The 17,303-nt window shown below is 43.0% G+C and overlaps 1 protein-coding gene across 3 annotated transcripts in view; it reads right to left on the reverse strand.

Annotated features, from left to right (window-relative positions):
- sdccag8 (SHH signaling and ciliogenesis regulator sdccag8) overlaps positions 1-17,303 on the reverse strand; it is a 64,321-nt gene that overhangs the window by 21,337 nt on the left and 25,681 nt on the right. For all 3 annotated transcript variants that reach the window (XM_029765215.1, XM_029765214.1, XM_029765216.1), the window contains exons 14-15: positions 5,845-5,972; positions 3,722-3,830 (exon numbers count right to left, since the gene is read on the reverse strand). In XM_029765215.1, the coding sequence (XP_029621075.1) occupies positions 3,722-3,830; positions 5,845-5,972 (237 nt within the window). The remainder of the gene's footprint in view (positions 1-3,721; positions 3,831-5,844; positions 5,973-17,303) is intronic.

A 17,303-nucleotide genomic window follows, 5' to 3' on the forward strand; every position in this document is an offset into this window, starting at 1 on the left:
ATCCCTACCTACAGTATACTGCTGTTACTGTCTATTATCTATCCTGTTGTCTAGTCACTTTATCCCTACCTATATGTACATACAGTACCTACCTCAATTACCTCGTACCCCTGCACATCCACTCAGTACTGGGACCCTGCGTATATAGCCAAGTTATCGTTACTCATTGTGTATTTTATTCCTTGTGTTATTATCTTTCTATAACTGCTCTATTTTTTCTCTCTGCATTGTAAGGAAGGGCCAGTAAATAAGCATTTCACTATTAGTATACAATTACGAAGCATGTGGCAAATAACATTTGATTTGTACTCAACACACACCAAGTGAATAAACGGTTTACCACCCTTTTTTTTTTTTTGCAGAGTTTCCAAAGCTTCCAAAAGGTGAATAGCCAGGTTGTTGAAACCTTAAGGATGCTCTCAAAAACAGCAACAACAGTGCTCCAACTCTGCCAAGTCTACCCCATTAGTGATAGCGATAGCTAATTTCTCCAACTGGGTGATCCGAGAGAAGGCTGCTGCCATAGCTATGAATGACATTTAGCCAGTTGGTTGTTCTTTGAAAGATAGGAGCCATTGACACACTGCATTCCAAGTAAGAAATGAGAAGAGAGAATGGGAGGGGCTGTAGTGTTAACGGACATCTACGGTTGAAGTCGGAAGTTTACATACACTTAGGTTGGAGTCATTCAAATTTGTTTTTTCAACCACTCCACAAATGTATTGTTAACAAACTATAGTTTTGGCAAGTCGGATAGGACATCTACTTTGTGCATGACAAGTCATTTTTCCAACAATTGTTTACAGACAGATTATTTCACTTGTAATTCACTGTATCACAATTCCAGTGGGTCAGAAGTTTACATACACTAAGTTGACTGTGCCTTTAAACAGCTTGGAAAATTCCAGAAAATGATGTCATGTCTTTAGAAGCTTCTGACAGGCTAATTTACATTATTTCTGTCAATTGGAGGTGTACCTGTTGATGTATTTCAAGGCCTTCCTTCAAACTCAGTGCCTCTTTACTTGACATCATGAGGAAATAAAATTAAATCAGCCAAAACCTCACAAAAAAACATTGTAGACCTCCACAAGTCTAATTGATCATTGGGAGCAATTTCCAAATGCCTGAAGGTACCACGATCATCTGTACAAACAATAGTACGCAAGAATAAACACCATGGGACCACGCAGCCGTCATAGCACTCAGGAAGGAGACGCGTTCTGTCTCCTAGAGATGAACGTACTTTGGTGTGAAAAGAGAAAATCAACCCCAGAACAACAGCAAAGGACCTTGTGATGATGCTGGAGGTAACAGGTACAAAAGTATCTATATCCACAGTAAAATGAGTCCTATATCGACATAACCTGGAAGGCCGCTCAGCAAGGAAGAAGCCACTGCTCCAAAACCGCCATAAAAAAGCCAGACTACAGTTTGCAACTGCACATGGGGACAAAGATAGTACTTTTTGGAGAAATGCCCTCTGGTCTGATGAAACAAAAATAGAACTGTTTGGCCATAATGTTCATCGTTATGTTTGGAGGAAAAAGGGGGAAGCTTGCAAGCCAAAGAACACCATCCCAACTGTGAAGCACGGGGGTGGCAGCATCATGTTGTGGGGGTGCTTTGCTGGAGGGAGGGACTGGTGCACTTCACAAAATAGATGGCATCATGAGGTAGGAAAATTATGTGGATATATTGAAGAAACATCTCAAGACATCAGTCAGGAAGTTAAAGCTTGGTCGCAAATGGGTCTTCCAAATGGACAATGACCCCAAGCATACTTCCAAAGTTGTGGTAAAATGGCATAAGGACAACAAAGTCAAGGTATTGGAGTGGCCATTACAAAGCCCTGACCTCAATTCTATAGAAAATGTGGGGGCAGAACTGAAAAAGTGTGTGCGAGCAAGGAGGCCTACAAACCTGACTCAGTTACACCAGCTCTGTCAGCAGGAATGGGCCAAAATTCACCCAACTTATTGTGGGAAGCTTGTGGAAGGCTACCCGAAACATGTGACCCAAGTTAAACAATTTAAAGGCAATGCTACCAAATACTGAGTGTATGTAAACTTTTGACCCACTGGGAATGTGATGGAAAAAAATCAAAGCTGAAATAAATAATTCTCTCTACTATTATTCTGGCATTTCACATTCTTAAAATAAAGTGGTGATCCTAACTGACCTAAAACAGGGATTTTTTACTAGGATTAAATGTCAGGAATTGTGAAAAACTGAGTTTAAATGTATTTGGCTAAGGTGTATGTAAACTTCCGACTTCAACTGTATGTACAGCAGTGGTTCTCAAACCTGGTCCTGGGGAGACAAAAAGGGGTGCACATTTTAGTTTTTGTCTTAGCACGAACACCTGATTCAAATCATCAAAGCTTGATGATGAGTTGACCATTAGAACTTAGCTGTGTGATGCTATTGCAAAAAACAAAACGTGCACCCCTTTGGGTTCCCAGGACCAGGATTGAGAACCACTAATGTACAGCACTGTGGCAATCGAAACTTCCAGATAAGGAGCTCCATCCTTTACCCAAGTTGAGGTCTACTCATCCCACATTTGAGGAGCCCAAATTGGCCAGCAGGCTATTGGCCTCCCCTCTTCCTCTCTCAACAGGCTGCACTGGGCTGTGGAGGAGGCCTTTGCCTTGTTTACTGTTGGGTGTAGTGGTGCAGAAGAACGCAGTGCATTCATCTGGCTAGCAGGCCGGCTGCGCTTTAGCTGGCACATTGAGCATGAGGCATCGGGAGCTGAAACAGCCTGCAGACACACAACAAAAGGCCACCGCAGTGCAACACTGAATGAGGGCTACGCAGCGGATGTAGTGGTTTTACAATTGTGTGTATGTGTGTTTAGGAGAGAGAGAGAGAGAGAAAGCGAGGGCATTTAAACGTTGGTTTACAAGCTGTTGTCCTCTATGTTAGCATTACAGAGTGTATGGGTGTATTCTCTTCTAAGATGAGAGTGTGTCGTCCTGTATATGGGGTTGGTAGGACCTAGGCAGGTTGGGCGTTCTGGCTGTGGCAGATTGGGGGCTGTGATGTGACTAATGTGCTTTACACTGTTTTAACAGCTGACTGGCCCAAAGGCCTGAGGTGACAAACGTGTGTGTGTGTGTGTGTCTGTCTGTGGACAGACTGGCGTGGCCCACTGCATAATGACAGCAGCTCTGATACAGCACAGTGTCGTGACAACATTGCAAAGGAACAGTGCCACGGAGAACAGATTTCACAATCTGGAGGTATACTGTATGGTACTTCTCATCCAATGTGATATTTGACATTATGGTCAAAGAGAACAAAAAACAGGTCAAGGTGTTTCGCCGGCAACGCAATTCCAGGTTCCATCAGGCACTGAAGTCAGGCAGTGAAAATATGTCATACTTTTATTTGTATTTATTTTTTTAACTGCTGGTTATCATGACCGCATTAAAAAAAGTCTGACAGAGTGACATAAATCGTATTAAATAAGTGATAAAAGTGTGTGAAGAGGACTGGCCACTCTTCAGAGCCTGGTCCCTCTAGGTTTTTTCCTTGGTTCCTGCCTTTCTAACCTTTTCCTAGCCACTGTGCTTCTGCATCTGTATTGCTTGTTCTTTGGGGGTTTAGGCTGGGTAGCTGTAAAGCACTCTGTGACAACTGCTGATGTAAAAAAGGCTTTGATTGACTGCCAAATGTCCATTAAATAAGTGTTAATGTCCAGTGTGGGTGTTACCTGCTAGTCTCTGTCAGCGTCTCCAGCTTGGCCCCCAGACTGAGACATTCATCCTTCAATTTCCCTATCAGGGCATTCTGGGAGCTGAGGAGGGCCTCCAGCTCACCCACTGCAAGGGAACATGGGATAGCAGGGTCAGTGACCACAGTCATGATACATACTGTACATTCACTCAACATCAAATATCTTGCATCCTGGACAGGTACAGGAAAAAGACAGTGAATTACATACAGTATGTTTATTTGTGCCTAAATTCACGTAATGAATGAAGTATAGTATCTTTGTGCAGATTCACCATGCAATAAAGTTGTTTAAAGAAAGGATTGTATTGTAAATGGAGTTGTTTGAAACTCTTTCCATTTGCTAGGTTTTTAACCTTGTCATGTAAAATAAATAAAGAGAATGCCATGTTTTATTGTCACATACACCACACACAGTAGGTGCAGTGAAATGTGTTGTTTTACAGTGCCCATAGACTGACTCGCGACTCTTTTGGAACAATCCAACACTCGACTTTGATCAGTCTTTGAAATGTTGTGCGGCGGTATCATCACCAACATATGTCTTTTTAAAACAATGCTGCAAGTTTGGAATGGTGTCCATTCCACCTGCTCTACCATTCTGTCACAATAGAACTCATGAAGGACTCCAGTCTTTTGAAAAGTACCTCAGATTTATAAAGAGCCTTTCAACTATTTACTATTGTGTGAAATAGCAGCCGAGTGGATATGCAGATGACTCTTCCAGGCTTAGATCTCAAGTGCTTCATGCAGGAGAGCTTATGAAGTGTTTTACATCACCTGGCATTCACAGGGAAATTGGTAGAACTAGACTTCAACATTGTACATTCTGGCTGAGTAAGGGTAGTTTACAGTAAAATGTTCTAGCTTCTGCAGTGCTGAGACATGCTAGTCAGATTCCTTTCATTTAGAGGAAGCGAAAGAAGCTGCTATTCAGACAAGAGGTTGGATTCCACTGGTCGAGTTTATTACCACTAAACTGGGAGAGCGACTTAAGGGATGATGCTCAGGGGTGAAATGAACTGTGACTGTACATAAAGTAGGGAGCAATTACTAACTCCACACAGCTAATCTGGTCAAGGAAACAGAGCTGGTTTCATGTTCTCTCTAAAATGATTTTGTCATGGTGGCTTATTGACATAGTCTGCCAGTGTACAGAGAAAAAGACTCCAGAAAGCTCTGTGCTAGCCATTTGGACATAAATAGACAAATCACACAGCATGGACACACAAAGCAAATACAGATATTTGGGACGTGGTGTGGAAATCTTTTTTTTATGTTGCGAAATTAAACTTTACAAAAAAAAAGTTGGGTCGCAGGCTGGGAGCAGTAAAAAAAAACTTGCCCAAAAGAATCGTAATTAGCTAACAGGCTTTGAAAGCGGCTGGGCATGCGTAGGCCACAGAGACAAACAAGATACAAAGACAAACAAACTGGGAGTAAAAACAAACAGCGGAGAGAGAGAAAGAAAAAAAACATATCGTCTAGAGGCTATTCTGTCTACAACTACTAAAAACCAAACTGTTTAGAAAGCGAGGGAGGGAGGAAGAGAGGGATGGAGGGGGTGGTTGGGAGAGAGAGAAAACTAATTAGCTGGTGCGAGTGGCCATTATACGCTTTAGAGAAGGAAGTGGTCTGTGGTATTAAAGGACTAATTCCATAGGCCCAGAGAGCTTCCTGCTGAGCTTCTGATGCCATCTCTCTTTAGACAACATGTGTGCCGCCGAGCTGCGCCAAAAAGAAGCCCTTTGTTTTCCCGAGGCTTTGTTCTGGCAATCAGCATGCTTCAAGTTTCTCAAAACACAGGTAAATAAACTCGCTGGATCCAGATGGTGCAACAGATGTGAGAGCAGCACTCTGAAATCTACAGACAGTGAGCCCAGAACGCGGCCCATTTTTCCCTTTCTAAACGATAACTAATATGTAATGGCCAATCTCTGGAGTGCCAAGCATCTGCTCCCTTCGGCCAGCCAAAGGTTACAGGTGTTCCTGATGCCGTCCCTCACAGTGTGGCATGGGCCAGGGTGCGGATGGGGGCATGAAGGGTGGAGAAAGGTGGGGGTGTTCTTTTGGCAGGCTGTGGCGGCGCCACCGGACACCCACCGCTCCGCTCGTGCTGCGCCTCCATTTGCTGGAGCCTCTGTGTCAGCTCCTGCTCGCGCTGCTGTGCAGAGAAGGTCAGAGCATCCATGTCCTCGCCCCGGCAGCGCTCCGCACTCTCCTTCTCCTGCCTGAGCGAGAGACGGAGAGGATAGAAAGAGAGAGATAGAGAGGAGGGAAATAAAAAGACAGCTCATGAGGGGTGGAAGGGTAAAAGTGTCACGCCCCAGACAATAGGCCCCTGGGTGTTGAGGCAGCTGTCCACTACACAATGCAACAGAACAGTGTACACTGAGGGGGTGAGATGTACTGTACATGTGATGGACTAATGATAAACAATAAAGCTGTATCCTGTGTTTCCCCTATATTAATTTAGCAGCGGTGGGACATTTAGCTCTGCCACTCCCAAAAATATGATTTTAAATATTTTTTGTTTATATATAACATGTAGTTCAAAAGAAGTTGCTAACTAGCGTTAGCGCAATGCCTGGAAGTCTATGGGAACAGCTAGCAAGCTGGAAGTCTAGTTGTTCCCCTAGACTTCCAGTCATTGCGCTGACGCTAGTTAGCAACTTCCTTCAAACTGCATGTAGAGACATCAAAATGGTATCCATGAGTTCATCTGACTCTGGAGAAGTAAAGGGCTTCATTGCCAAAATCTCATGCTTTTAAAGGCATAGTGCGTCTCAGCAGGATATATATTAGATACAGTACCAGTCAAAAGTTTGGACACTCATTCAAGGGTTTTTCTTTATTTTTACTATTTTCTACATTGTAGAATAATAGCAAAGACATCAAAACTATGAAATAACACATATGGAATCATGTACTAACCAAAAAAATGGTTAAACAAATCAAAATGTTATATTTGTGATTCTTCAAAGTAGCCACCCTTTGATGACAGCTTTGCACACTCTTGGCATTCTCTCAACCAGCTTCATGAGGTAGACACCTGGAATGCATTTCAATTAACAGGTGTGCCTTAAGTTCATTTGTGGAATTTCTTTCCTTCATAATGCGTTTGAGCTAATCAGTTGTGTTGTGAGAAGGTAGGGGTGGTATACAGAAGATAGGCCTATTTGGTAAAAGACCAAGTCCATATTATGGCAAGAACAGCTCAAATAAGCATAGAGAAATGACAGTCCACCATTACTTTAAGACATGAAGGTCAGTCAATACAGAACATTTCAAGAACTTTGAAAGTTTCTTCAAATGCAGTCACAAAAACCAAGCGCTATGATTAAACTGGCTCTCACGAGGACCGCCACAGGAAAGGAAAACCCAAAGTTACCTCTGCTGCAGAGGATATGTTCATTAGATTTACCAGCCTCAGATTGCAGCCCAAATAAATGCTTCACAGAGTTCAGCAGACACATCTCAACATCAACTGTTCAGAGGAGACTGCGTGAGTCAGGCCTTAAAGGATGAATTGCTACAAAGAAACCACTACTAAAGGACACCAATAAGAAGAAGAGACTTGCTTGGGCCAAGAAACACGAGCAATGGACATTAGACCGGTGGAAATCTGTCTTTTGGTTTGCTGAGTCTAAATGTGAGTCTTTGTGAGACGCCGAGTAGGTGAACAGATGATCTCTGCATGTGTAGTTCCCACCGTGAAGCATGGAGGTGGTGGTGTGGGTTTGCTTTGCTGGTGATACTGTCTACTGTCTGTGATATATATAGAATGACAATACAGTAATGAAAATCGCGATCAAACTACTGCACCACTAATGTTGCTCATAGAATACAATGTCATGTTGTGCTTTTTACTGCCATCAAAAATGAGATCTCGTATCAAGACTTTTATCTCTACATTTCTAACAAAATAAACTAAAACAAATATCAAATCAATCAATCTATAGCAAATTCAACAAGAACAAAACATCAATTTGAAATCTAACGACAACGGCAACCCCCCAAAAAATTGCACAAAAGTTTTTAAAAAGTGTTAATTATGGGAGAGAACGAAAGAAAGCGACCAAACTTTTCTCCCACACTGGGTTTTGGAACAGGGCTCCAAAGTGACCGTCTCTCCAGGCCTGCTGTCGTCTGGAGTGTGAACGCAGGGGGGCGGGGTGTTGGGTTGTGGTGGTGCGCCTGCCTAGGAGACCAGGAGAGAGAGAGCGGCCACCCGCCCGGCCCCCTGCGGTGCTTGAACAGCGGCCTAAAACACCATCCATCCCCACACCAGCGCCCAGCGTGGGCTTGCAGAGCCCTCACAGCCAGCCATTTGTTACTGTTTGTTTCCAGGGGGGCCCCAGCCTCCCAGCCTCGCACCGGTGGTGTTTATCCACCAATTAGCATGAGACAGCCGGCCAGAAAGTTTCAGAGAGGACTGATGACGACTGACGAGAGTTGGAAGTTTTGAGCCAGAAGGCCAAGATGAGCCATGGTCAGAAGAGAGTGAAACAGCGGAAGTTCGATTTGTTCTTTCTGAAGCTCTAGTGAAGATGGCCCTGAACCTTATTTCTATAGTACATTATGATAGTAAATTATATATTGTAAGTAGTGCTTTTATATCTAAGATGCACTTCAGCACATAACATGTACATGTAGCCTAGGCGGCAGGTAAAGTAGCGGTTAGAGTGTTGGGCCAGTAACCAAAAAATTGCTAGTTCGAATGCCCGAGCCGGCAAGATGAAAAACCTGCCGATGATCCCTTGAGCAAGGCACTTAACCCGAATTGCTTCAGGGTCGCTGTTGATCATGGCTGACTCTGGCCGTGACCCCACTCTCCGAAGGTGTCTGAGGGGGAGCTGGGATATGCAAAAAAACAAAATGTCCAATTCACAAATGCGTATAATACACACTTGTACATGTGTGAAATAGGACAGATATAAGTACCCACCTTATTATTAATAAATATCCTTTGCTATCTTTAAAAAAAAAAATGTAATATGTGATTTCATGTGTAAAATAAAATATTTTGCTGCAAAACGAATTGCCTCCTTTTCTGAACCTGATTTAGGATGACTTGAGACCCATTCTATCGGTATTCCAACCCTACATAGAGAGCAACCACCTAGAACTCCCCTAACAGAGATTTCTCACAGTTCCATATCTCTCAGTCCAGGGGTCACTTTCTGTTTGCTCACTGGCTATAATTATGTGAGTGAGCGAGGCCTAATGGTCAGTGAGTGAGTCAGGAGGCAGGGCAGGGTCGACCAGCCTGATAGGGGGAACTATACTATCCCGTCCCAGCACCCGGCTCTGTGGCTAGGTCCTGGGTGCTAGAGCACTAAGTGAGGGCCCAGGGCTGCCTAAGTGGGTACTAGTCAAGCTGTTGCCCATTTGATTTGGAATACCACAGCCCATTCGAGCGCAGAGTTTGCAGCACCCCGCGGTGCTCCATGATCCACAGCCAGGAATGACCAAATGCTACGGTTCCTAAAACGAGCGCAAATTGGAGTCAGCCGCTTGGCAACACCAGCTACTGTTTAGTGTGATAATGCGTCAACCTCTCTCAAGACTAACTTTGTGAACATGTTGGTCAACTTAGATAACATCAACTTCTACACTTTTACAGTGAAAATCTAAACTGAAAAACATGGTATAGTACATGTGGATCTAGGATTTATTTGAATATGAGGAATAGAAGCAGTCTTCAACGAGCACAGTAGGCCTGATGTTCCTACCCAGCCCAAAACAGAACAAATAAACAATGTGTGATAACAGTAGCCATCTAGCAGTGCACAACAGACAGCATGTTCCCAAGCAAATTCATTTATTCAATGACTTACCCAACTCTGAAAACTGTAAATACTCATCACAACAATACTCTATTGGAAGTACATTATACCTGGAAAACATATTGAACCAGTTGCCATTCACTCTTCTCCTTCATCCCTTCCTTCATACATTTACATTGATGTCAAATGATCTCGAAAAAGATCGATCCTGATGCTAAGAATAACAGTATAAAGAGAACTAATGAATGCTGATTTGGTGTGGCACTGCCAACTGGGGGTATTTGGAATGTTGTCTAATGACACCATGTACTCAGCTCAGGGAAGAATAAAGTTCAGTATCCACACACAGACACACTTTAAAGTACACCTTGTATATTTTAACACATTTATTCAGCCGCTGGTGTGTCAATTGCACTCCATTCACCCATGTCCTTCAATCTAACTAACACATCTCCCCCTCACTCTCTAAGATAGAGAAATATCAAAAGCAGCCCCTTCTAGCCTGGCTATCACTTACATAGCACAGCACAGTTTGCTCTGTGCATTATTCCGCTCTCTCCTCCGCTCTTCTCCGTCCTGGGGGCTCTTATCTCTGCTCCTATCCCTTTTTCTCTCATTCCCCTCCATTCCTCGCTCCCCCTTCCCCTGCTCTCCCTCCCACCCTTTTTCCTTTAACTAAACTGGCTCTGGCTCCCTCCATCTGGTCCCTCTTCCTTCAGCAGCCCTGCACCTGTTCACACCTCCTCTCCTGTTGGACCGCATTGAACATTTCCTCCGCTGCCAGGGCTATTCTGGCACCCGCAACCTCTCTGTCATTCAATCCATCTGTCAGAAGTGAACTTTGTTTACCGCCAGCTTCTGCTTTTCTTCTTCAAGGAGCAGCAAAGCCCCCTCAAGGTCACGGGCAGAGCGAAATGCAGTCGCCACCAATTTAACAAATACTCCCCTGATTCAGGACAGCTACACACACCCCCGTACTCACAACCCACGGAGGGAGAGTGCACATTCTTTTGCAGAAACATATTTCACTCCTCTGCAAATGTAAAACTATTTTTCCTTCTCACGGTTGTAAAGTTAAACAAATCTTAAAAGCTTAACCCAATGAGTCCCATCATAATGCTGGCACGTTTTGGACTTCCAAGCCCTTTAAAACATTGTATGTTTGAGCTACAGACTTACGGGTTGTACCATTGGATTATTCTATTTCTTCTGCATCTGTAGATACCATTAGTCTGTGTGATTAACGGGGCTGAGATAGAGCGGTGTTTGTGAGACAAGGGCGGATCCTGAAAGGGCCCGGGGCGCTATGACACTCAAAAGCTACACAAGAGCCATTAGAAGGTAAGGGGCTCTTCTACATAGAAGATCATAGGAAATCCCAGAACATAGTGTCTATAATACGCTCATAGTAACCTCACATACAGTTCCTTCACAACCCTTGACTTCTTCCACATTTTGTTGTGTTATAGCCTGAATTAAAAATGGATTAAATTGCACACAAAAAATGCCACTGGCCTACACACAATACCCCATAATGTCAAAGTGGAATTACAGTTGAAGTCGGAAGTTTACATACACTTAGGTTGGAGTCATTAAAACTCGTTTTTGAACCACTCCACAAATTTCTTGTTAACAAACTATAGTTTTGCCAAGTCTAATCTACTTTGTGCATGACACAAGTCATTTCTCCAACAATTGTTTACAGACAGGTTATTTCACTTATAATTAACTGTATCACAATTCTAGTGGGTCAGAAGTTTACATACACTAAGTAGACTGCCTTTAAACAGCTTGGAAAATTCCAGAAAATTATGTCATGTCTTTAGAAGCTTCGGATAGGCTAATTGACATCATTTGAGTCAATTGGAGGTGTACCTGTGGATGTATCTTCAAGGCCTACCTTCACACTCAGTGCCTCTTTACTTGACATCATGGGAAAATCAAAAGAAATCAGCCAAGACCTCAGAAAAAGAAATTGTAGACCTCCACAAGTCTGGTTCATCATTGGGAGCAATTTACAAACGCCTGAAGGTCCCACGTTCATCTGTACAAACAATAGTATAAACACCATGGGACCACGCAGCCCTTATACCGCTCAGGAAGGAAACGTGTTCTGTCTCCTAGAGATTAACGTAATTTGGTGCGAAAAGTGCAAATCAATCCCAGAATAACCTTGTAAAGATGCTGGAGGAAACAGGTACAAAAATATCTGTATCCACAGTAAAACGAGTCCTATATTGACATAATCTGAACGGCCGCTCAGCAAGGAAGAAGCCACTGCTCCAAAACCGCTATAAAAAATAGCCAGACTATGGTTTGCAACTGCACATTGGGACAAAGATTGTACTTTTTGGAGAAATGACCTCTGTTCTGATGAAACAAAAATATAACTGTCTGGCCATAATAACCATCGTTATGTGTGGAAGAAAAAGGGGGAGGCTTGCAAGCCGAAGAACACCATCCCAACCAAGAAGCATGGGGGTGGCAGCATCATGTTGTGGGGGGTGCTTTGCTGCAGGAGGGACTGGTGCACTTCACAAAATAGATGGCATCATGAGGTAGGAAAATTATGTGAATATTTTGAAGCAACATCTCAAGACATCAGTCAGGAAGTTAAAGCTTGGTCGTTAATGGGTCTTCCAAATGGACAATGACCCCAAGCATACTTCCAAAGTTGTGGCAAAATGGCTTAAGGACAATAAAGTCAAGGTATTGGAGTGGCCATCACAAAGCCCTGACCTCAATTCTATGAAAAACTTGTGGGTAGAACTGAAAAGGCGTGTGCGAGCAGGGAGGCCTACAAACCTGACTCAGTTACACCAGCTCTGTCAGGAAGAATGAGCCAAAATTCACCCACCTTATTGTGGGAAGCTTGGGGACGGCTACCTGAAACGTTTGTATGTGTATGTCAACTTCTGACCCACTGGGAATGTGATGAAAGAAATAAAAGCTGAAATAAAAATCACTCTACTATTATTCTGACATTTCACATTCTTAAAATAAAGTGGTGATCCTCACTTACCTAAGAGGGTATTTTTACTAGGACTAAATGTCAGGAATTGTGATAAACTGAGTTTAAATGTATTTGGCTAAGGTGTATGTAAACTTCAACTATATGTTTTTCAACAAAAACAAATACAAATTACTGAAAAATGTTAAGCTGACATGTCTTGAGTCAATAAGCATCAACACCTTTGTTATGGCAAGCCTAAATAAGTTCAGGAGTAAAAATGTGCTTAACAAGTCACATAATAAGGTGCATGGACTCACTCTGTGTGCAATAATAGTGTTTCACATGATTTTTTTAATGACTACCTCTTTTCTGCACCCCACACATACAGATAATTGTAAGGCCCTTCAGTCGAGCAGTGCATTTCAAACACAGATTCAACCACAAAGACCAGGAAGGTTTTCCAATGCCTTGCAAAGAAGGGCACCTATTGGTAGATGCTGACATTGAATATCCCTTTGAACATGGTGAAGTTATTAATTACACTTTAGATGGTGTATCAATACACCCAGTCACTACAAAGATACAGGCGTTCTTCCTAACTCAGTTGCCGAAGAGAAAGGAAACTGCTCAGGGGATTTCCCATGAGGCCAACGGTGACTTTAAAACAGTTACAGAGTTTAAATGGGTGTGATAGGAGAAAACTGAGAATGGATCAACAACATTGTAGTTACTCCACAATACTAACCTTATTGACAGAATGAAAAGAAGGAAACATATTCCAAAACACGCACAAAGACACTAAAGTAATATTGCAAAACATGTGGCAAAGCAGTTAACTTTTTGTCCTGAATACAAAGTGTTATGTTTGGGGCAAATCCAATACAACACATAACTGAATACCACTCTCCATATTTTCAAGTAGTGGAGGCTGCATGTTATAGGTATGCTTGTAATCGTTAAGGACTAGGGAGTTTTTCAGGATAAAAAAAATAAACAGAATGTAGCAAAGCAAAGGCAAAATCCTAGAGGAAAATCTGGTTCAGTCTGCTTTCCACCAGACACTGGGAGATGAATTCACCTTTCAGCAGGACAATAACCTAAAATCTACAAGGGAGTTGCTTACCAAGACGGTGAATGTTCCTGAGTGGCCGAGTTACAGTTTTGACTTAAATCTGCTTGAAAATCTATGGCAAGACCTGAAAATGGTTGTCTAGCAATGACCAACAACCAACTTGACAGACCTTGAAGAATTTTGAAAAGAATAATGTGCAAATGTTGCACAATCCAGGTGTGGAAAGCTCTGAGACTTACCCAGAAAGATTCACAGCTATAATCGCTGCCAAAGATTATTCTAACATGTATTGAATTTGGGGGTTGAATACTTATCTAATCTTATCTATTAGTGTTTAATCGTTCATAAATGTTTTACAAATGTTAACATTTTTCTTCCATGTTGACATGAGTATTTTGTGTAGATCATTGACAAAAAATGACAAATAAAAACATTTTAATCCCACTTTGTAACAACAAAATGTGGAAAAAGTCAAACTCCAAACAGTTGTCACTAACTTTTTTTTTTAAACATGTCTGTACTTACAAGCGTTCATATTTTTAAATCAGGTTTTTGCTGTGTTAACATTTGTCAATAAAACTAATGAATGCAACTGTTTATGTAAAATTGTTGTGTTCTACTTGTAGCCCTGGTTGTCCTGAAAATAACATGGTAAAACACTTCATTGTGAGGCTAAATATAAGGGCTGGATATATAGATACAGTGCCTTGCAAAAGTATTCATCCCCCTTGGCGTTTTTCCTATTTTGTTGCATTACAACCTGTAATTGAAATGGATTTTATTTGGATTTCATGATGGACATGAACAAAATAGTTCAAATTGGTGAAGTGAAAAATAACTTCTTAAAAAATATATATATATATTTAAAAAACGGAAAAGTGGTGAGTGCATATGTATTCACCCCTTTGCTATGAAGCCCCTAAATAAGATCTAGTGCAACCAATTACCTTCAGAAGTCACAACTAGTTAAATAGATTGCACACAGGTGGACTTTAAGTGTTACATGATCTCAGTATATGTATATATATATATATATATATATATATCACATTGACGTGGCTGTGTATATATATATATATATATATATATCACACACACCTGTTCCGAAAGGCCCCAGAGTCTGCAACACCACTAAGCAAGGTGCACCACCAAGCAAGCGGCACCATGAAGACCAAGGAGCTCTCCAAACAGGTCAGGGACAAAGTTGTGGAGATGTACAGATCAGGGTTGGGTTATAAAAAAATATCCGAAACTTTGAACATCCCACTGAGCACCATTAAATCCATTATTAAAAAATGGAAAGAATACGGCACCACAACAAACCTGCCAAGAGAGGGCCGCCCACCAAAACTGACGAACCAGGCAAAGAAGGCATTAATCAGAGAGGCAACAAAGAGACCAAAGATAACCCTGAAGGAGCTGCATAGCTCCACAGCGGAGATTGGAGTATCTGTCATTTGGTGTTCGGCAAAAGGCATGTGGGAGACTCCCCAAACATATGGAAGAAGGTGCTCTGGTCAGATGAGACTAAAATTGAGCTTTTTGGCCATCAAGGAAAACGCTATGTCTGGCACAAACCCAACACCACTCATCGCCCCGAGAACACCATCCCCACAGTGAAGCATGGTGGTGGTAGCATTATGATGTGGGTATGTTTTTCTCCCTTCGGCAGGGACTGGGAAACTGGTCAGAATTGAAGGAATGATGGATGGCGCTAAATACAGGGAAATTCTTGAGGGAAACCTTTTTCAGTCTTCCAGAGATTTGAGACTGGGACGGAGGTTCACCTTCCAGCAGGACAATGACCCTAAGCATACTGCTAAAGCAACACTCGAGTGGTTTAAGGGGAAACATTTACATGAAATGTAAACTAGGAATGGCCTAGTCAAAGCCCAGACCTCAATCCAATTGAGAATCTGTTGTATGACTTAAAGATTGTTGTACACCAGCAGAACCCATCCAACTTGAAGGAGCTGGAGAAGTTTTAGTCCTTAATATTTCTACACACTACCCTCTGTAGCCCCTTACGGTCGAATGCCAAGCAGTTGCCATACCAAGCGGTGATGCAGCCAGTTAAGATGCTGTCGGTGATGCAGCTGTAGAACTTTTTGAGGATCTGAGGGCCCATGCCAAACCTTTTCAGTGCCCTCTTCACTACCTTGGTGTGTTTGGACTATGATAGGTCCTTAGTGATGTGGACATGGGGGATTTTAAGCTCTCGACCTGCTCACTACAGCCACGTCAATGTGAATGGGGCGTGCTCGGCCCTCTGTTTCCTGTAGTCCACGATCAGCTCCTTTGTCTTGCTGATGTTGAAGGAGAGGTTGTTGTCCTGGAACCACACTGACAGGTCTCTAACCTGCTCCCTATAGGCCAGGAATGGGAAACTTTGATGGAGGTGGGGACCACAAAAAAAATCAGAACTCCTGAGGTGCCGCATCCTTTGCATACCCACATCCATACCCCCCACCCCTTACATTGCAAGAAAAACATTTTAGCGGCCCCCTTCTTGACAGCGGAGATACGTTTTTTTGTTGTGTTTTAGTGGTCATTTCATGAACGTCTCCACATTTTGCCATGCAGCGTAGAGAAAATGTTGCCGTTTTAAAGCAAGTTTGCTGCAATTCTGCACATTTTGCCATGGGGTGGAGAGAAGATTTTCCAATTTTATAACTCATTTCGTGTAATTCTACTCCATTTGCCATGGGGCAGAGAGGAAAATGAGCTGTTTAACAGCAAATTTCAGAAAATTCTACACATTTTGCCATACAGTAGGGTGGAGAGAAATGTTTGCAGTTTTTAATATGATATCTGAGTGAGACTGAATAACAAAATCAATGTGGGCCCCTCGGCCGGTAATTTGACCAGGATTACTACGTTTAGATAGCTGGCCGCTAGACTAATGGGCTAATTTCCAAATTGCACCTTGTGTATTCTACTATTGTAACTTGCAACAGTAAGTTAAGACCCCAATTGAGTTAAGGGGGGGGAGGGGGGGTTGATCCGAGGGCTTTCAAAAGGCGGACCAATTGCCCACCCCTGCTATAGGCTGTCTTATTGTCGTTGGTGATCAGGTCTACCACCGTTGTGTTGTCTGCAAACTTAATGATGGTGTTGGAGTCGTGCGTGGCCACCTAGTCGTGGGTGAACAGAGAGTAATGGAGGGGACTAAGTACACATCCCTGAGGGGCCCCCGTGTTGAGAGTCAGCGTGTCGGATGTGTTGTTGCCTATCCTCACCATCCCAGGCGGCCCATCAGGAAGTCTAGGATCTAGTTGCAGAGGGATACTATATGTCACACATTGGCCTCAAGTGCACCAGCTGTTTTTGGTTTGTGTGTGTGTGTGTGTGTGTGTGTGTGTGTGTGTGTGTGTGTGTGTGTGTGTGTGTGTGTGTGTGTGTGTGTGTACATGTACATATGTCCGCGAGACAGAATGAGTTGAAAGATGAAATGCGGAGAGTGAGTGTATTTGAAAGACAGTCCGAGAGGTATCCTCTTTGTGACTTCACATAGCCCTGTCTGTCTGTGTGGCAGGCAGCATCAGTGGCTCTCTCAGCCCTGCGGCCCAGTGGCCAGTGCTTTTATCCAGAGGAACAACCTTTCTCTCCCTCCCTCTCTTTCAATCTCTCCCTTTCTGTCCTGGCCTTGCCGGGCTCCCCTCCGTCGGCCCAGCGCCGGTACCACACAGAGCAGATGGCATCAGGAGTTGATCACAAAGAGAGGAGCCCACACAAAGAGGTGGTACTG

Source organism: Salmo trutta, chromosome 10 (assembly GCF_901001165.1).
Source record: "Salmo trutta chromosome 10, fSalTru1.1, whole genome shotgun sequence".
Taxonomy (NCBI): domain Eukaryota; kingdom Metazoa; phylum Chordata; class Actinopteri; order Salmoniformes; family Salmonidae; genus Salmo; species Salmo trutta.